The sequence below is a fragment of the Pantherophis guttatus genome, chromosome 2 (genome assembly GCF_059756535.1).
Source record: "Pantherophis guttatus breed Tessera chromosome 2, ASM5975653v1, whole genome shotgun sequence".
Taxonomy (NCBI): domain Eukaryota; kingdom Metazoa; phylum Chordata; class Lepidosauria; order Squamata; family Colubridae; genus Pantherophis; species Pantherophis guttatus.
The window spans coordinates 293,034,444-293,053,184 of NC_142064.1; the positions used below are offsets into that span (position 1 = coordinate 293,034,444).

The 18,741-nt window shown below is 51.3% G+C and overlaps 1 protein-coding gene across 4 annotated transcripts; it reads left to right on the plus strand.

Annotated features, from left to right (window-relative positions):
- Positions 1 to 1,788: 1,788 nt before the first annotated feature.
- LOC148116205 (uncharacterized) lies at positions 1,789 to 14,318 on the plus strand. Of its 4 annotated transcripts, none has more exons than XM_087885004.1 (5): positions 1,789 to 2,818; positions 3,110 to 3,236; positions 3,666 to 3,748; positions 10,234 to 10,360; positions 11,907 to 14,318. In XM_087885004.1, exons 1-5 carry the CDS (start codon positions 2,564 to 2,566, stop codon positions 13,046 to 13,048), a joined length of 1,734 nt encoding a protein of 577 aa, XP_087741130.1. In that variant the 5' UTR covers positions 1,789 to 2,563; the 3' UTR covers positions 13,049 to 14,318. The 4 variants fall into 4 exon arrangements, with proteins under 4 accessions (XP_087741130.1, XP_087741131.1, XP_087741132.1 ...); XM_087885005.1 differs by having other exon boundaries at positions 11,910 to 14,318; XM_087885006.1 differs by lacking the exons at positions 3,110 to 3,236; positions 3,666 to 3,748.
- Positions 14,319 to 18,741: the final 4,423 nt, after the last annotated feature.

Below are 18,741 nucleotides of genomic sequence, written 5' to 3' on the forward strand. Positions count from 1 at the left end.
TTGCCTTGTGAATGCCTGACCCAGGACTACAGATACCCTCTTCCTCAGCCCCAGGACTACAGATCCCATCTTCATCAGCTGACCCTGAGACAAGGTCTCCTCTACCCCCCACCCAGTCTGGGACAATCAGATTCTCTGTAGTCCTGCTCACCCGGCGCCCCGACTAAAGGCCGAGCTCTCCCGCCTGGCCCTGCCAAGGAAGGGGGGTGGCAGCAGAGGCCACACCGGGTCTCTCTGGCTGAGGTTCATTGGGTGACCCACCCACCCCCAGTGAGCCTGGGTTACTTGCCTCTCATTGAGGATTTTGTTGGGGCGCTCAAAGGTTGCCCCAACATTAGTCTGGAATTTTGGGGTTGGAAAGCGGAGTTTGTAGTACCTGCTGCAGCTGCTGGAAAGCCTCCTGCTCCCCTCACAAACCCCCACCCCCCCTCCGTTGCTACCTCCTTCGGAGCCTTCCTGACCATGACGGGAGCCCCATCGGAGAAAAGGGGGGGAAGCACTGCTTTTGTAGCACCCGCTGCAGTGCTGATTTATCTATCAAATGCTTAAAACTCTCTCTCTCTCTTTCTCTCTCTCTCACACACACATCACTCTATAACTGCCATATACAGGTCGTCCTTGACTTATGACCACCGTTGAGCCCAAAATTTCTGTTGGTAAGTGCGACATTTGTTAAGTGGGTTTTGCCCTGTTTTACGATCCATTTAACTGAAAAGTGGATTTTTCGTCAGGCCCTGAAAACCTATTTATTTCAACTATCTCAACTAGAAAACCTATCTTTTTCAGCAAGCCGGGTTGGCTTAAGAAGAAATTTTAAAATTTTTAAATCCTTTTAATTAGTCTGCGATTTTTAATTTTCTGGGCCAAATTTTATATATATTTTTAAATGTTTTAATATTTGTATTCTATGTTTTTTATCTTGGCTGTACACCGCCCTGAGTCCTCAGGGAGAAGGGCGGTATATAAATTCGAAATTAAATTAAATTAAATTAAATTAAATTAAACTAGCTGGGCTGGCTTGAGCTAAATTTTAAATTGATTCTAAATTGGGTTGTTTTAATTTACGGCCAAAATATTTAATTATTTTAATACTGTTTTTTAAATTTTGTATGCTCTGTTTTTACTTAGGCTGTGCACCGCCCTGAGTCCTATTTGGAGAAGGGCGGTATAGAAATTTAATTAATAAATAATAATAATAAATAAATAAAAAGATGTTGAGGCTTTGGAAAAAGGGCACAGAAGAGCAACTAAGACGATTAAAGGCCTGAATAGAATAGAGTAGAGTAGAGTAGAGTAGAGTAGAGTAGAGTAGAGTAGAGTAGAGTAGAATAGACTAGACTAGACTAGACTAGACTAGAATAGAATAGATTAGAATAGAATAGAACAGAATAGGAGCTGGAAGGGACCTTGGAGGTCTTCTAGTCCAGCCCCCTGCTCAGGCAGGAAAGCCTATACCCTTTCAGACAGGTGGCTGTCCAGTTTCTTGGTAAAAGCCTCCAGTGATGGAGCACCCACCAATTCTCGTGGCAAACTGTTCCGCTGGTCAACAGTCCTCCCTGTTGGGAAGTTTCTCCTTAATTCCAGGCTGCTTCTCTCCTGGATTAGTTTCTGTTCCTTGTTCCTTGCCCTGCCTTCAGGTGCTTTTTACAATAAGGGGGGGGGAGCCCTTTTTCTTTGGGGCAGCCCCTGAAATGCTGGAAATCCTGCCGTCCTGTGGTCCCCCCCCCCATTTCCCCAGCCCTCCTTTCCCCCAAATCCCGCTCCTCCGCTTGGGTTCTCTGGGCGGCTTAAGCGGGAGGGCGGAGAGCAGCCTCGGCCGTCCGAAAGAGCGAACTTCTCTCAGCGCTTCCCTCGGCCGCCCCTCCGGCCGGGACCCTGGCGCTCCCGCCGGCTGGATGACCGCAGGGCGGACCCCGCAGGAGGAGCCGAGCCGGGCCGGGCCCGGCGGCAGAGGAGGGGGCGCGGGGTCTCTCGGCCGCGCGGGGCAGGCGGGGAGGGTCGCCAAGAGCTCCGGCTTCCGCCCGAGACCCTCCACCCGGCCCCGTCCGGCTCCTCCGCCGCCCGGACTGTCGCTGCCGGAGCCGGATCCCGCAGGACCCCCGACCCACTCGCGGCCCCCGGTCCGCCCCCCGCGGAAGGCAGAGGCCGCGGGCAAGGCGGGGGTCGCCCCGCGCCCACCCACCCACCCCCACCGGCCTCCCAGCCGAGCGGAGTGCCGGGGCGACTGCGAGGTCCCCGAGAGGGGCGCGGCAGGGAGAAGCGGGACCGTCCCGGAGCAGCTCAGCCGCCCCCTTCGCTTCTCCGGCCCCTCGGAGGGGAAGCTTTCCCCCACCCCCAGCCCCGGCCAAGGGACCGCCAGCGCTCGGCTTTGGGGCCCCGCTGGGCTCCCCCATAAAGTGACCCAAGAAGGAAGGCAAGACCCCCGGGGGTGGTCTCCAATCCCCCTCCCCAAGACCCCGCTTCCCAGGTTGGACCTGATCGGGGGTCTTTGTGGGAAGAAGGGTCTGTGGGGCCAAGCGGCTGGCTGGGCAGGCGGAGGAAGGGCCCCTTGCACGGCTCTGGAATGGGGGCCCAGCGCCCCAGTGAGAAAGGGGCAGACAGGGCCCCCCAGGATGGGGGATGCTGGGAAAAGGGCCTCCGGAACAAGAGTCCAGGAGACAAGATGAGCCCCCCGCCCATCGTGGATCATGGCTTACGGGACTTTGGATATCAAAGGGCCCCGGGGCCCCAGGAGCTGTGTAGCCGCCTGCACGTCCGGTTCCACAGGTGGCTGCAGCCGGAGGGACGCAGCAAGGCGCAGAGGCCAGACCTGGAGCAGGTGAGACGGTGCCTGGTTTGTATCCTGGTTTGGGTGAAGAAATGGCAGCCTGTGATTAGGCCTAAAGTGCAGTTAAAGAGGGGCAAAGGCTGCCCCCAGGTGAGATGGGAGGCCAACCGTGACCTTTGACTTCCCCCCAAGTTTCTTTCCTTGAACTGCTTGTCTAAAGCTTCCTTCCTTCCTTCCTTCCTTCCTTCCTTCCTTCCTTCCTTCCTCCTCCCTCCTTTTTCTTCTTTTTTTATTCCTTTCCTTTTTTTCCTTTTTTCTTTCTCTCTTTCTTTCTTCATTCAGGGCTCTGAGCCATTCCTGGAGGCTGCCACCAATTCCTCCCCCTTAGAGAAGGACCCCTCCCATCCCTGCCGGAGGCCTCTCTCAATGGGCATCGAACAGGAAGATCCTTTCCTGGACCCCCCACTAGGTAAGCAAGGGTTTCTGAGCATGAATTGCTCAGAGAAGAGCCTGTAGTACAGTGGACTAAAGCACTGTTATTAAGACCAGCTGCCTGCAATTTACTGCTGGTTCGAATCTCTCCAAGGCTCAAGGTTGACTCAGCCTTCCATCCTTTCTAAGGTAGGTGAAATGAGGACCCGGATTGTGGGGGCAATAAGCTGACTTTGTATAAATATACAAAAGTATGAAGGCTATTGCTTAGCACATTGTAAGCCGCCCCGAGTCTCCGGAGAAGGGCGGCATATAAATTAAAGCAAAAATAAATAAATAAATGGAATGAGCTGTGGGACGCCCCCTTTCCTCCTCCCCCTCAAGGTGTTTCTCTGGGGCTCTGCCTCCCTTGAGGGGCTCATCTCCCCCCACCTCTCTCAAGGCCTTCCCCGTCTCCCCCTTGCAGGGAAGGCAGCCACATCCCTGGAACCGCCTGGGACATTTCCCCATCCAGGAGAGACGGAAACAGCAGCTGCCCCTTCAGCTCAGGTTGGGAGCAAAGGGCACATGGAGCCTCCTGGCATGTTTTGGGGGGCCCAGAGCATCCCCTCTTCCTTCTCTGTGAGGCTTCCGGAAAGAAATGTCCCTCTTGGGTGACTTTATTTATTTATTTTATTTATTAGATTTTTATACCGCCCCCTCTCCCGAAGGACTCGGGGCGGTGAACAACCAAAGTTAAAAACATACAATATAAACAATTAAAATACGTTTAAAACAGAATTAAATCTAAAATGGCTCCCCAATTTAAAATGCCTTACCCATACCCCTATAAAAAGACGAATTTAAAATTTAAAAATTTAAAATTTCCACATTTAAAAAGGGGGAAGATTTAGGCCAGGCCAGCTTGATAAAATAGAAAGGTCTTAAGCACGCGGCGGAAGGTGCGCAGATCCGGGATCCTACGTATCTCCGGGGGGAGCTCGTTCCAAATCGTAGGTGCCCCCACAGAGAAGGCTCTCCCCCTAGGGGCCGACAGCCGACATTGTTTGGCCGACGGCACCCGGAGGAGCCCCTCTCTATGGGAGCGTACTGGCCGGTGGGAGGCTATTGGTGGTAGCAGGCGGTCCCGTAAATAACCAGGTCCTAAGCCATGGAGAGCTTTGAAGGTGATAACCAGAACCTTGAAGCGCACTCGGAAGACCACCGGGAGCCAGTGCAGCTCGCGCAGGAGAGGTGTCACATGGGAACTCCATGTCGCTCCCATCACCACCCGCGCGGCCGCACTCTGCGCCAGTTGGAGCCTCCGAGTGCACCTCAAGGGGAGCCCCATGTAGAGAGCATTGCAGTAATCCAGACGAGAAGTAACGAGGGCATGAGTGACTGTGTGTAGGGAGTCCCGATCTAGATAGGGACGCAACTGGCGGATCAGGCGAACCTGATGAAAAATCCTCCCGGACACGGCCGTCACATGCTCTTCTAACGACAGCCGTGAATCCAGGAGGACACCCAAGTTGCGAGCCCTATCCGTGGGGGCCAATGATTCGCCCCCAATAGTCAGCGATGGCATTAGCTGACTATATTGGGACGTCGGAAACCACAGCCACTCGGTCTTGGATGGGTTGAGCCTGAGCCTGTTCCTCCCCATCCAGATCCGTACGGCCTCCAGGCACTGGGACATCACTTCAAGGGCATCGTTGGGGTGGTCCGGGGTGGAGATGTACAGCTGGGTGTCATCCGCGTACTGATGGTGCTTCACCCCAAAACCACGGATGATCTCGCCCAGCGGCTTTACATAAATGTTGAACAAAAGGGGCGAGAGGATCGATCCCTGCGGCACCCCACATATGAGGGGCCTCGGGGTCGACCTCTGCCCCCCTGTCAACACAGACTGCGACCGGTCGGAGAGAAAGGAGGAGAACCACCTTAGTACGGTGCCTCCCACCCCCAACTCTTCCAACCGGTGCAGCATGATACCATGGTCGATGGTATCAAAAGCCGCTGAGAGATCTAACAGGACCAGGACAGAGGAGCAGCCCCTGTCCCGAGCCCTCCAGAGATCATCAACCAACGCGACCAATGCCGTTTCCGTGCTGTATCCAGGCCTGACACCCGACTGGAACGGATCCAGATACGACGCTTCATCCAGGTACTGGGGAAGCTGTCCCGCAACCACACTCTCAACAACCTTCGCCACAAAACGAAGGTTGGAGACTGGACGATAATTAGCCAATATTGCCGGGTCCAGGGAAGGCTTCTTGAGGAGGGGCCTCACCACCGCCTCCTTAAGGGCGGCGGGGAAGACACCCTCACCCAATGAAGCATTTATAATCCCCTGGAGCCAGCCTCGCGTCACCTCCCGGGAAGCCAGCACTAACCAGGAGGGACACGGGTCCAACAAACATGTGGTCGCGTTCAATCTACCCAGAATCCTGTCCACGTCATCTGGGGTCACAGGATCAAACTCATCCCAGATAACAGTCTCAAGACCTGCCTCCGTCACTCTCGCTGGATCTACCCAGTCAGAGTCCAGACCTTCCCGAATCTGAGTGATTTTGTCATACAGATACTGAACAAAGTCCTCGGCTCTTCCCTCCAAGGGGTCCTCCCGCGCTTCCTGGTGGAGCAGGGAGCGGGTCACCCTAAACAGGGCGGCCGGGCGATTATCTGATGACGCAATAAGAGCAGCAAAATGCATACATTTTGCTGCTTTTATCGCCACTAGGTAAGTCCTAATATGGGATCTAACCAGTGTCCGGTCCGATTCAGAAAGACTAGCTCTCCAACTACTCTCTAGGCGTCTTTTCCGGCGCTTCATCTCCCTCAGCTCCTCGGTAAACCAAGGAGCCAGGCGAGATCCGCGCCGGGTCAGAGGCCGCAAAGGCACGACTCGATCCAGGGCCCCAGCGGCCGCCCTATCCCAGGCGGCCACTAGGTCTCCAGTCGAGGCGTGAGCCAGAACCTCAGGAATTGGCCCAAGCTCCGTCTGGAACCTATCGGGTTCCATCAGGCGCCTGGGGCGGTACCATCTTATCGGTTCCGCCTCCCTGCAGCGGGGTGTCGCGGTACGAAGGTCAAGGCGAAGGAGAGAGTGATCCGACCATGACAAGGGCTCGATGACTACATCCCCTATCTCAAGATCACTCAACCACTGTCCAGAGACAAAAAGCAAGTCCAGTGTGTTTCCCCCAGTGTGCGTAGGGCCATGAATTAGTTGGGTCAGATCCATGGCCGTCATGGAAGCCATGAACTCCCGAGCCACCTCAGACGTCTCACCCACGGACGGCAGGTTGAAATCCCCCATGACCATAAGTCTGGGGGTATCAACCGCCACCGCAGCAATAACGTTGAGTAGCTCAGGCAGGGTTGCTGCCACGCGGCAGGGAGCCAGGTACGTGATCAGCAAACCCATTTGAACCCCATGGCCCCATTTCACAAGGAGGGACTCACAACCAGCTGTCTGAGGTACAGTGGTCTCCCTGGGCCTAAGGCCTTCTCTAATAATAACCGCTACTCCCCCGCCCCTCCCTTGTGACCTCGGCTGATGGAATGCGCGGAAGCCTGGTGGGCACATTTCTACCAGAGGGACCCCTCCCTCCGGGCCCAACCAGGTCTCCGTAATACCCGCCAGGTCCGCTCCCCCCTCCTGAACAAGATCACAGATGAGGGGGGCTTTATTTACTACGGACCTGGCGTTGCACAACATCAGACGAAGGCCCGGGCCGTGAGGATCTGTGCAACCTGGCAAACGGGTAGAGCCTTGGGGGCCGGAGCACCCTACCGCTTGGAGACAGCGGGTGCGTGCTCCCTTAACATGATATGGCCCCCTGCTCCCGCCATATCTACCCCTCCCACTCACAGTACTGATGGTAAAAACACAGTCCGAACAAGCTCGACCCCCTCCATTGCCCCCGGGTCCCCCACCCGCCCCGCCGCGCGTCGTGGCCGGGCCCGACCCTCCCCTTGGTGGGTTATCCCCCAAACCCACGCCCCTAATTCCAATACCACCCCCCTCCCCCCTCCCCAAACCCTTTAAAAGGTTAGACATAGACAATTTAAAAAAACCCCGCAACCCCCTCTTTGCGACATGCCACCTCTCGGGGTTCCAAAGCCCGTCATCGAGGTAGGCCCTCGATAGAGTGGAGGGCCAAGCCTGCGAGAGGGGGGAGTCTCGCAGACCAAGAAGCTCCGCTGCTGAGTACAGTTTGGTCATAGTGGCTCGCCATGACCATATCCTAAGGGTCCTAAAAGGACAGGGAAGAAGGTAGGGAAGTGGGGAATCTCACACATAATTCACAGGACCAAGTCCACTGTCCCCTCACAACAGAGGACACAGTCACAATCCACAACGACCACAATCCAAGGGGGAAAATCGATCCAACCACCCTCTCACGGTGATTAGGTCAGCTGGTCCGCCCCCATTTGTGGTGAAGTGGCAGCAATAGAGTCAGTACATCCAGTGTCCAGGGATCAGGTCCAAAAAACCGCCCTCTCACGGCAGTTGGTCCGATGGTCGGGTCCCCACCGCTGGTAAAGTGCTTATGTGTGAATACATCCCGATTCAGCCCTCAGGAGGCCCCAACACCAGGCCACCCTCTCACGGTGGCCAGCTGGTGCCCAGCCCCCTTAGCCGAAGGGATGCAGCTATGAACCGACCTCCAATTTTCCATAACCCTCTCCACAGTTGAGGCAGACTCGGGTTTCAACTTCTCCCTGCTTTTTCCTGGCCTGCTTTTTCAGACTCCCCAAATAGGAGTTTATTGATTGATTTAAGAAGATGCACAGGGCTGCCCAGCTCACTCTCAGTGGCTCCTGTCGGCCTTGATTAATTGGATGTATTGAACGACTGAAGTAACTGAAGAAGTTAAGCAATAGGTAACGCATAAATACTGCCTCTTAAAATCAGTTTTAAAGGGGAGCTGGAATATGTTGCTTCTGATTTATTTATTTATTTTATTTATTTGTTTTAATTTGTATACCGCCCTTCTCCAGCAGGACTCAGGGCGGTGAACAGCCAGAATAAAACAGAACATACAAAATTTAAAAACAGTTTAAAAATAATTAAATATTTTTGGCCACAATTTAAAACAACCCAATTAAAATCAATTAAATTTAACCAAAACTGTGGGATCAAGCCAGCCCGGCTAGGTGAAATAAATAAGTTTTCAGGGCCCGACGAAAAGTCCGGAGGTCTGGTATTGTACGTATCTCTGGGGTGAGGTTGTTCCAGAGGGCGGGCGCTGCCACAGAGAAGGCTCTCCCCCTGGGGGTCGCCAGCCGACACTGTCTGGCGGACGGCACCCTGAGGAGGCCCTCTCTGTGCGAGCGTACTGGCCGGTGGGAGGCTATTGGTGGCAGAAGGCGGTCTCGTAAATACCCCGGCCCTAAGCCATGGAGCGCTTTAAAGGTGGTCACCAACACCTTGAAGCGCACCTGGAAGACCACTGGGAGCCAGTGCAGCTCGCACAGGAGAGGTGTCACATGGGAGCGCCCCGTCGCTCCCATAATCCCCCGCGCGGCCGCATTCTGGACCAGCTGGAGCCTCCGGGTGCACCCCAGGGGGAGCCCCATGATGATCCGTGACGAAAGGAAATGCCAGCCAGGCCTCTTGGGGTGACGTGTGGGGGCTTGCCCACAAACTCCAATGGCTGCCCCTCCCTGTTGCGATGTCACCTGGCTTTCACCACTACAATACGGGGCAGGGGTGGGGGCTTCTTGTCCACCCCCACCCCATTCTGGATCAAGGAGCATTTCTGGAGAGGGGAAATGCTGATGCCCAGGTTTCCTCCACAAGCCACACAGGTGAGCATGAGTGTAAAGAGCCTTGGTTGTACAGGGGTTTAAGGCACCCTGTTATTAAGCTGGTTATTAAGACCAGCTGCCTGCAATTACTGCAGGGTTCGAATCTCGCCAAGGCTCAAGGTTGACTCAGCCTTCCATCCTTTCTAAGGTAGGTGAAATGAGGACCCAGTTTGTGGGGGCAATAAGCTGACTTTGTATAAAATATACAAAAGGATGAAGGCTATTGCTTAGCGCATTGTAAGCCGCCCTGAGTCTTCGGAGAAGGGCGGCATATAAATCAAATTAAAAAAAAAAAATAGGTGACTGTCTCTCCCCCCCTCCCCAACTCCAGGTGCTGTTTCTATGTGTCTCTGGAGGTTCTCGGCCATCCCAGTCATCGCTGTCTCAAAGGTACTTTTTCCAAAGGCAACTGGACTTCGTTCTTTTCCCTGAGGAAGATTTTTTTCCAGTTTTGGTCCACACACTATAAAAAAGATGTGGAGACTCTAGAAAAAGTGCAGAGAAGAGCAACCAGGATGATGCGAGGACTGGAGACTAAAACATACGAAGAACAGTTGCAGGAACTGGGCCTGGCTAGTCTAGTGAAGAGAAGGACCAGGGGAGACAGGATAGCAGTCTTCCAATATTTGAGGGGCTGCCCCAGAGAGGAGGAAGGGGGTCAAGCTATTTTCCAAAGCACCTGAAGGCCAGACAAGGAATAATGGATGGAAACTGATCAAGGAGAGATTCAATCTAGAAATAAGGAGAAATTTTCTGACAGTGAGAACAATCAACCGATAGAACAGAAGTTGCCTTCAGAAGTTGTGGGAGCTTCATCACTGGAAGCTTTCAAGAAGAGACTGGACTGCCCTCTGTCAGAAATGGTGTAGGATCTCCTGCTTGGGTGGGGAGTTGGACTAGATGACCTACAAGGTCCCTTCCAACCCTGTTAACCTGTTAAAGAAGAAGAAGAAGCTTTGCTTCTAATCCAAGAAGCTTCATCGGTTCTGATTTCTTCTTCCTCAGGTAAAAAACACTCCGTTGCCTTTTGAAAAAACACCTTTGAGATGAGCATCACCCACCTGTAGAGCCAAAGGTGACCTAGAATATAATATATAGGATAATACGATTGGGAGCTGGCCCTCTGTCCTGGGCAGCCTCACCCTTAAACCCCAGGTAACCTCTTCCTCGTGGAAATCACGGGGGCAAATCCGACCCCCGAGAGACCCCCCAATGGTGGCTTCTCCCTCTTCCAGAACCCCGTGTCCTTTGAGGAAGTGGCTGTGTATTTCACCAATGAGGAGTGGGCCCTCTTGGCTGCTGGCCAGAAAGCCCTCCACCGAGAAGTCATGCTGGAGAACTCGCGCAACGTGGCGTCCTTGGGTAAGGCCTCTTCTTTATTTGGGGGTGCCAAAATGTGGGGGGAACCTGGATTGCAAGTCTTTTTAGCGCCTCTAATCTTCCAGCTAGAAATGGAACCTCCATCTGGGGGACCCAAAATGTCTCTTCTGCCAAGATGCTTTCTCTGTTTTGTGCCCTGTGCTTTTGTGGTTGTGGGTTCCAGAAGGCCTTGAAGTCTTCCACAAGAGATGTCAGATCCAGGCTGACACCTTCAGGCCCCCTTGGGGGGTCTCCTTATGCTGAGGGTTGAGGGTGAAGACACGACACCCTGACTCTTTCTAGGAGACACAGTGGCCTCTGAGGAATGTCTGCTTATAGCAGGATCTAGTTGCATCCGAGATCCGCTCTTCCAAATAGGGGAATGCATTTTCCTTCATGGAAACTTCTACAAAGGCCACCGCAAGATCACGATTCTCATCCCCCAAATGTGAAAACATTTATAGGGACTGAGGGGGACAGAGGGTGGATTCTGGCTGCGGATGGCCCACCTCTGCTCTCCAGGGAAAAAGACATGTTTTAATGTTTTGATTCAAACTCGCCTCTAGATAAGATGGCTGGCATACAGAACGAATGAACGAATGAAATGAAATGAATCCACACCAGAGGCAAGAAAAGGGCTGACGGCATAAACTGCCTGTCAGGGAATTGCGCCGCAGGGGTCCAAATGAAGTCAGAGACGCTGACGCGAATTTGTAGTTTTATATAAATAAATATATTTAACACCTATATTTGCAGCAGACAAGATAGTCAAGCACATCCCTACATCATGAGGTAAATCGTAGAACAGCAAACAGAGCACACAGAAGAAAAAGACGGGGGAAAAGGGAAACTCCCCCTTTGCACCCAGCAACCAATCATAAGATAGATTGCCTCATGCAGGAGTCCGCACTCTCCAACCAATCAACTACAACTGTGTTTTTCTGCCCCATTATCCACTTTACTGTTCCAGCTGTTACATTAAATATCTTCCGACTTCCAAACTGAGCCCCTCTTGTTTAATGGATACAGAGAGTCCTTGACTTACAACCATTTATTTAGTGACTGTACAGCATCACTGAAAAAAAGAGACTTATGACTATTGTTCACACAACTGTTGCAGGCATCCCTGTGGTCACATGATCAAAATTTGGACGCTTGGCAACCAGCATGTATTTATGATGATTGCAGTGTCTCAGGGCCCTTTTGCAACCTTCTGACAAGCAAAGTCCGTGGGGAAGTCTGATTCACTTAACAACCGTGTTACTAACATAACAACTGAAGTGATTCACTTCACAATTGCGGCAAGAAAGGTCATAGAATGGAGCAAAACTCACTTAACAGCTATCTTGCTTAGCAACAGAAAGATTGGGTTCAGTTGTGGTCGTACGTCAAAGACAGGGGTGCTGCAGATTGAGGGAGGAATGTGGAAGCAGGGCCAGAGAAACACGTCTTTAGCAGCCGATCTGAGATCTGTTAGATTTGCCTTCTGACCAGGTTTCTCTTTCTTTCTCTTTTACTTTTAGTTTCACTTTCATTTTCTCTCTGCCAGCAGGAGATGGAGGGGAAGGCAGCAGCAACAACAGCAATGTCAGCAAGTGCAGGATGTCCCTGGTGATCCCCAGCTGTCCTGGGATGAAGGAGTCATGGAGAAGATGGGAAGGAGCTGAGGAGCCGAGGGGAAGTCCAAACGAGAAGCCAAAGGAACCGCTGGGCCTGGAGGACCCTCCTCAAAAAGCACAAGTGCAGCAAGGAAATAGCGGGAAAAGCATCCCCCACCGAGCGGAGCAGGACAGCCCTCGGCCGGGTCGGACAGAGAAGAAGCAACACCAGTGCCCGGAATGCGGAAAGAGTTTCAGTCAGAGCTCGCACCTGGCATCCCACCAGAGCATCCACACAGGCGAGCGACCGCACCACTGCCGGGAGTGCGGGAAGAGCTTCCGTCAGTTGGCCTACCTTGCCTCGCACCAGAGGATCCACACGGGGGAGAAGCCCTTCCGCTGCCCCGAGTGTGGGAAGCACTTCAACCGAAGCACCAACCTAACCTGCCACCGGAGGAAGCACACGGGCGAGAAGCCCTTCCGCTGCCCAGTCTGCAGTAAGAGCTTCTGCGACAAGTCGGGCTTCAACCTCCATCAGCTGATCCACTCCAAGGACAAGCCCCATAAGTGTCCAACATGCAGCAAGACCTTCATCCGCCGCTCGCAGCTGACCTCCCATGAGGGGATCCACACGGGCGAGAGGCCCTTCCGCTGCCCCGAATGCGGGAAGAGCTTCCACCGCAGCTCCAACCTCACCTCCCACCAGAGGATCCATGCAGGGGAGAAACCCCACAGCTGCCCCGAGTGTGGGAAGAGTTTTTACGACAAGCAGCACCTCCTGCGGCATCAGAGGAGGCACACGGAGGAGAAGCCCTTCTCTTGCGCCGAGTGCAGCAAGACCTTCAGCCAGAAGAGGAACCTGGTGAGACACCAAAAGCTCCATAGTGGACCAACATCGCCTCCATCCTTGCAGTGGACAAAGAGGTTCCATAATGAGCGGCAGCCAAAGAGGCGTCTGGCCACTCACAGGGAGGAACGAGGACCCTTCATGTCCTGGAGTGTCGAGGTTGCACCCAACGGAGTCTCAGTCCTGCTTCCCTGCCAAGAATTCCCACATGGAGATAAGTATGTCATAATTTCTCAGATCGAGTGACTAGATATTATAGCTCTGTTGGTCTTCGATACAACGACATCTTTTTAAAAATCTCTTGCCAGTTTGAGCAGGGGTTGGACTAGAAGACCTCCGAGGTCCCTTCCAGCTCTATTCTGGTTGGTTGGTTGGCAGGAAATGGCGGGATTGGTTGATAGATCACTTTGTGCCATAATTCTGTTCTTACAATCCTGGCACATTTGGCTGACAGCAGTGCTGAGTGTGATTCTGCTGGCAACCCAGATGGAGACATAAGAAGATTCGTGCCGCAGAGATCAAGAACTTTCATGTTTTAATTCCCTCTCTTTCGCACATGCACTCCGTATCTGTATCGCTCAGGGTGGGGTACAACACTCACAATTGGTACCAGGCTAGAAAGGCCAAAAATGCAGACTTTTGTTTTTTTAAAAAATTGTGAAATGGCCAAAGACACAAAATTTTCTGAAAAACATGTTGATGAGATGTTGGGCATGACTCTCTTACTGACTGCCTTGCTTAGCAATGGAAATTCTGGACCCAATTGTGGCTGTACGTGAAGGTCCACTTGTATTGTGCTGATGGAAGTCACATCTCCCCATCAGCACAGTACAGGTGGACCTCCACTTACACCCACGATTGAGTCCAGAATTTCCGTTGTTAAGCAGATCAGTTGATCTCCAGGTCAACAAAGCCTCCAGTTGAAGGGAAAGGAAATTGCAAAGCTGGGAGAGTCAGCCTTCCCAATAACCGTCTCATTCTGCAGGGCTCACAAGAGCTCCCGGGAAGTGCAAATACAGAGAAAATATTTTGCTTCTCCAGTCCAGGTCGCCATCTTCCATTTGTGAGCAAAACAGGCCAGTGTCTCTCCCGCAATGTGAACTAAGCAGATATTCTTTGGGACAGCACACACTGTGCGGATCCTGACAAGACGGCCTCCATGCAAGGGTTGGCGTTCTGTCGAGCTTCTCGTCTTGGAGACTCAGCGCCACAGCCAGAGTCACCCTGAGGAACTCAGGGTGGAAATCCATCTCCAGAGTCAGAGACCCGGGCTATATACTTCCCTCTTTCCATGCTGGGATTCTCCATGGAGGAATTCACTGGGTGATCCTGGGTTCGAGTCTTCCTTGCAAGAGGCTTTCCTGCCTTGTTCTGCTCAATGGGGGATTACGGTGCCTGAGCCAAAAAGCAGTAGAGCTGCAGTTGCTCCTAATTATTCCAATTATCCTTTTTTTGAGGGGGGATAGGTTCTACAGTCTCAATTCTTTTGTGTAATAAAAAAATTACTTATGTTAAATGGGCATTTTCAATTCTTTTTCCTAATATTCTTCCAAATAGAGTCACTCAGTGGTGAAATCCAATTTTTTTACTACCGGTTCTGTGGGCTTGACTTGGTAGGCGTGGTGTGGCTTGGTGGGTGTGGCAGGGGAAGGATACTGCAAAATCTCCATTCCCACCCCACTCCTGGGGGAAGGATATTGCAAAATCCCCACTCCCACCCCATTCTGGGGCCAGCCAGAAGATGGTATTTGCCGGTTCTCTGAACTACTCAAAATTTCTGCTACCGGTTCTCCAGAACCTGTCAGAACCTGCTGGATTTCACCCCTGGAATCACTCCTTTCTCACAACCACTCCACATTGGTTGGGGTTTCTGCCTAACACAACACAGCTGAGGGTCAAAACATGGACCCCAAAACCAAGTTAACAAATATAGTTTATTTATTTATTTATTTATTTATTTATTTATTTATTTATTTATTTATTTATTTATTTATTTTTATTATTTTTTAAAAAATTTGATTTATATGCCGCCCTTCTCCGGAGACTCAGGGCGGCTTACAATGCGTTAAGCAATAGCCTTCATCCTTTTGTATATTTTATACAAAGTCAGCTTATTGCCCCCACAATCTGGGTCCTCAATTTACCTACCTTAGAAAGGATGGAAGGCTGAATCAACCTTGAGCCTGGTGAGATTCGAACCTGCAGTAATTGCAGGCAGCTGGTGTTAATCACAATGCTTTTAGTCTGCTGAGCCACCAGGCCCTAGTTAATTCTTATTCGTGATAGTGAATGTTGTCTGTGGAGACTGTCAGTCATCCAGGTCACGGTTGTCATGGTTGTCCCAAAGGTGTTCTCCCTGCCCCCCAAAAAAGGCAACAACTGTTTTTTTTCCTTGAGGAAGACGAAGAAGAAAACATTTCGCTTCTCATCCAAGGAGCTTCATCAGTTTCGGCTGGATGGTGGGGGTGGAAAGATAGATTCTAATAGGATGGTGGCCTCAAGAGCTCTCAGGAAGAGTACTAACAACCAGATGACTGCAAAGAAATACAAGCGTTCCACCCCCCATCAGAACCGAGGAAGCTTGTTGGATGAGAAGCGAAACGTTTTCTTCAAGGACAAAACAGTCCAGCTGCCTTTTGAAGAAAAAAAAAAAGCACCTTTGAGACCAGATTCCGTAAAGTTGCCACAAATGTGAGGGAGGCCTCCCCTGGGGAAGGGCACGTCGGGCGACACAAATATTTTGCCGCTCTGCACGTCCACCAATCGCTCTGAGGTCACCGCAAGTTCTTTTTTGCCATTGCTCTAAAAATAAATGTTAACGAGCGGATCAATTCACAATTACACAATCTGTAGATGGCGAAAGCCAAGCCCAGAACATTAAAATCACAGGTTCCACCAAAGAGACCACGGGGCTGAGGGGATGCCGGCTCACCTTCACAACCGTCTGTGTGATGAAGAAAACAGATCCAGCAAAGTGCTCCATTATCTCAGGGGCTGCCCCAAAGAAGAGGGAGTCAAGCTATTCTCCAAAGCACCGGAGGGCAGGACAAGAAGCAACGGGTGGAAACAAATCAAGGAGAGAAGCAACCTAGAACTAAGGAGAAATTTTCTGACAGAACAATTAATCAGTGGAAGGACTTTCCTCCAGAAGTTGTGAATGCTCCAACACTCGAGCGGGAGATCCTATACTTCTAAAGAGACCTTCCTAGTATAGCCCTGAGAAAGGGGGGGGGAATAGAGTGACCAGCTCTGAAGCCCCAAGGTTCCACCCCCTCCCCCTGGGACACACCCATTGTCTAAAGGTTCCACCTCCCCCATGAAGGGGCCAATTGGCTGCCAGCCCATCAAATGGCCAGAGTTTCCCACTTCGTGTCCCTATAAACACCTATCAAATCTCCTGTTTCTCCATTGTTCGGTGTCCCGCCTTCTTCTAAAGCAGGCCCTCCAATGATGTGAGCCTTGTGAATTCTGCACGAGAGCCTGGACCGTTCACCAAAGGGACCAGCAGCCCAGAAAGACCCCCACAGATGCCCCCCTCCCACCCCCAGCAAAGCAGCCACAAAGGCCTCGGAGAAGATGCTCAGACACTGGGCTGTGTCTCTACCCACAAAGCTCAGAATCACACAAACTGTGGTGTTCCCTGTGACCAGACATGGAAGTGAAAGGAGGACTTTGAAGAAGCAGGAGAGGAAGAGGAGGGCACCTTTGGTAAAAAGGTCAATAATATGAGCCTCCGTGGTACAGCGGACTAACTGCTGTTAAGTGCTAGCACTTGGCTGCCAGCTGCCTGCAATTAGTGCAAGTTCGAATCTCACCAGGCTCAAGGTTGACTCATCCTTCCATCCTTCTGAGGTAGGTAAATTGAGGACCCGGATTGTGGGGGCAATAAGCCAACTTTGTATAGAACAACAGCGCTTAAGGGGGCCCGAAAGCCCTAATAAGCAGGTATATACAAAAAAGTATGCAGGCTATTGCTATAATGCATTGTAAGCCGCCCTGAGTCTACGGAGAAGGGCGGCATATAAATTGGACTAATAAATAATAAAATAATAAATACATAAGTAAGTAAATATTTTTCTCTCTCTCTGGCAAACCCTTCTGGCTTCCACTGCCTCCTTCATCCAAGCTCTTTCTCTTCTTTATCTTTTCCACGATCTCCACAATTCTCCCTCCCTCCCTCTAACCATTTTCCTGTCCTCCATTCCCAGGATATTCAGCTTCTCTCTTTCTCCTGAGTTTCCCACCTTCACTTCCAGGTACCCAAGTGGCAGAAGGGCACTTAATACCCTTCCCCCACCAGGGCAGCATCCCCAGGAAGCCCCCAGGACCCCCTGCCCCTCCCACTTTGGGTCCAAAAAACCCAAGAGTGCAGTTGAGACATTCACCATCCCCTCGTTTATACCCATTTTAATGACTCGGATAACCTTTTAATGAGGCCAATGGCGGATAAGTGAGACGACATGGTTGTTTCATGCTGCCAAACCAGGTGAATAACCTGCAAGGTGTAAGATGACACCCCCCCAACCCCTCTCCCTCCTGTCCCAGCTCTCTGGAACCAGTTACCTCTTGAGATCCGGACTACCCCCACCCTATTGGCCTTCTGGAAAGCGGTGAAGACCTGGCTTTTCCGGCAGGCCTGGGGCCGTTGATCTCGCTGTTGCAATCTTGCGAGATCCGGTTACCTACGGAGGTGTTGATCCCCACGTGGTCTCCCCCCTTCTTCCCCCCCTCCCTCAGAAGGATGGAGAGGGACTCCCCCTCATTCCACTATCGGCCTCCCTCTGATTTGTGGTTACCGGAGTACAGGTAGCCTTCAGCTTACAATTACAATTGAGCCCAAAATTCATGTTGCTAAGTGAGACAGGTGAGTTTGGCCCATTTTGCGACTTTTCTTGCCACCGTAGTTAAGTGAATCCCTGCAGTTCTTCGGTGAGTAACCCGGCTGTTAAGTGAATCTGGCTTCCCTGTTGACTTTGCTTGTCAGAAGGTCGCCACTGACCCTGGGGACACTGTGGCCGTCATAAATGTGAGTCAGTTAGCAACGGTCTGAATTTTGATCACGTGACCATGGGGAAGCTGCAGCATCAATGTGAAAAATGGCCATAAGTCTCTCTTTAACCGATGTTGTAAGTCGAGGACTACCTCTGCTAATAAGGTTCTCCTTCTATAAAATGTTTTCCAAGCCCCCATGGGCTCTGCTGGGGGGGGGCCTCTGGATCCAAGGACAGATTCTTTGGTCTCTGAATCCAATGCAAGGTGCCCCCCCCCAGATCTCAGGTGGTCAATAGTACACACACACTCTTTTTCCCTTGGGGAAGACGGGGAATAAATCCACTCCGTCTGGCCCCTGACAGCCCTTCAAATCAGCCAATGTTATGATAACAATTGTATCGCATCATCAAGAATTGTGACAACCCAAAGGGGTTATCACAAGATTGATGGAAGTCTCAAAAAAACCCAAAAACTGTTACTATATATGTTGACAGCAGCAAGACTTTTGTATGCACAAAGAATGGAAGGACACTTCAATTTTTCCCATGGATGAATGGTTGCAGAAGTTGATGGAGTTGGCTGAAATGGCAAAATTGACTATTTTGATTAAAGAAAAGAATATAAGTACTTTTGTTTCCACACGGACGCCGTTTCTGCACTTCGTGCTTGAAGTGGAAAAGAATGAAAGTTTGATTTTGGGTTACACTGATTAGACTGAACGATCATTATAGGAATGGCTTGTTTATATTATTATGAAAAATAAAAAGTTGTGATTTGATGTTAATGCTTTATTTTACTGCAACAGAGGGAGTCGGTAGTCAGTTTTTCTTTTTTCCCAACCCTTCCTCACTTCTCCTCTTCTTCTTCCCTCCCCACTGTATTCCTAGTTACTTTTGTATTTGGTATCTTATTTTATCTTATAACTCAATAAAAATGTTAAACTGAAA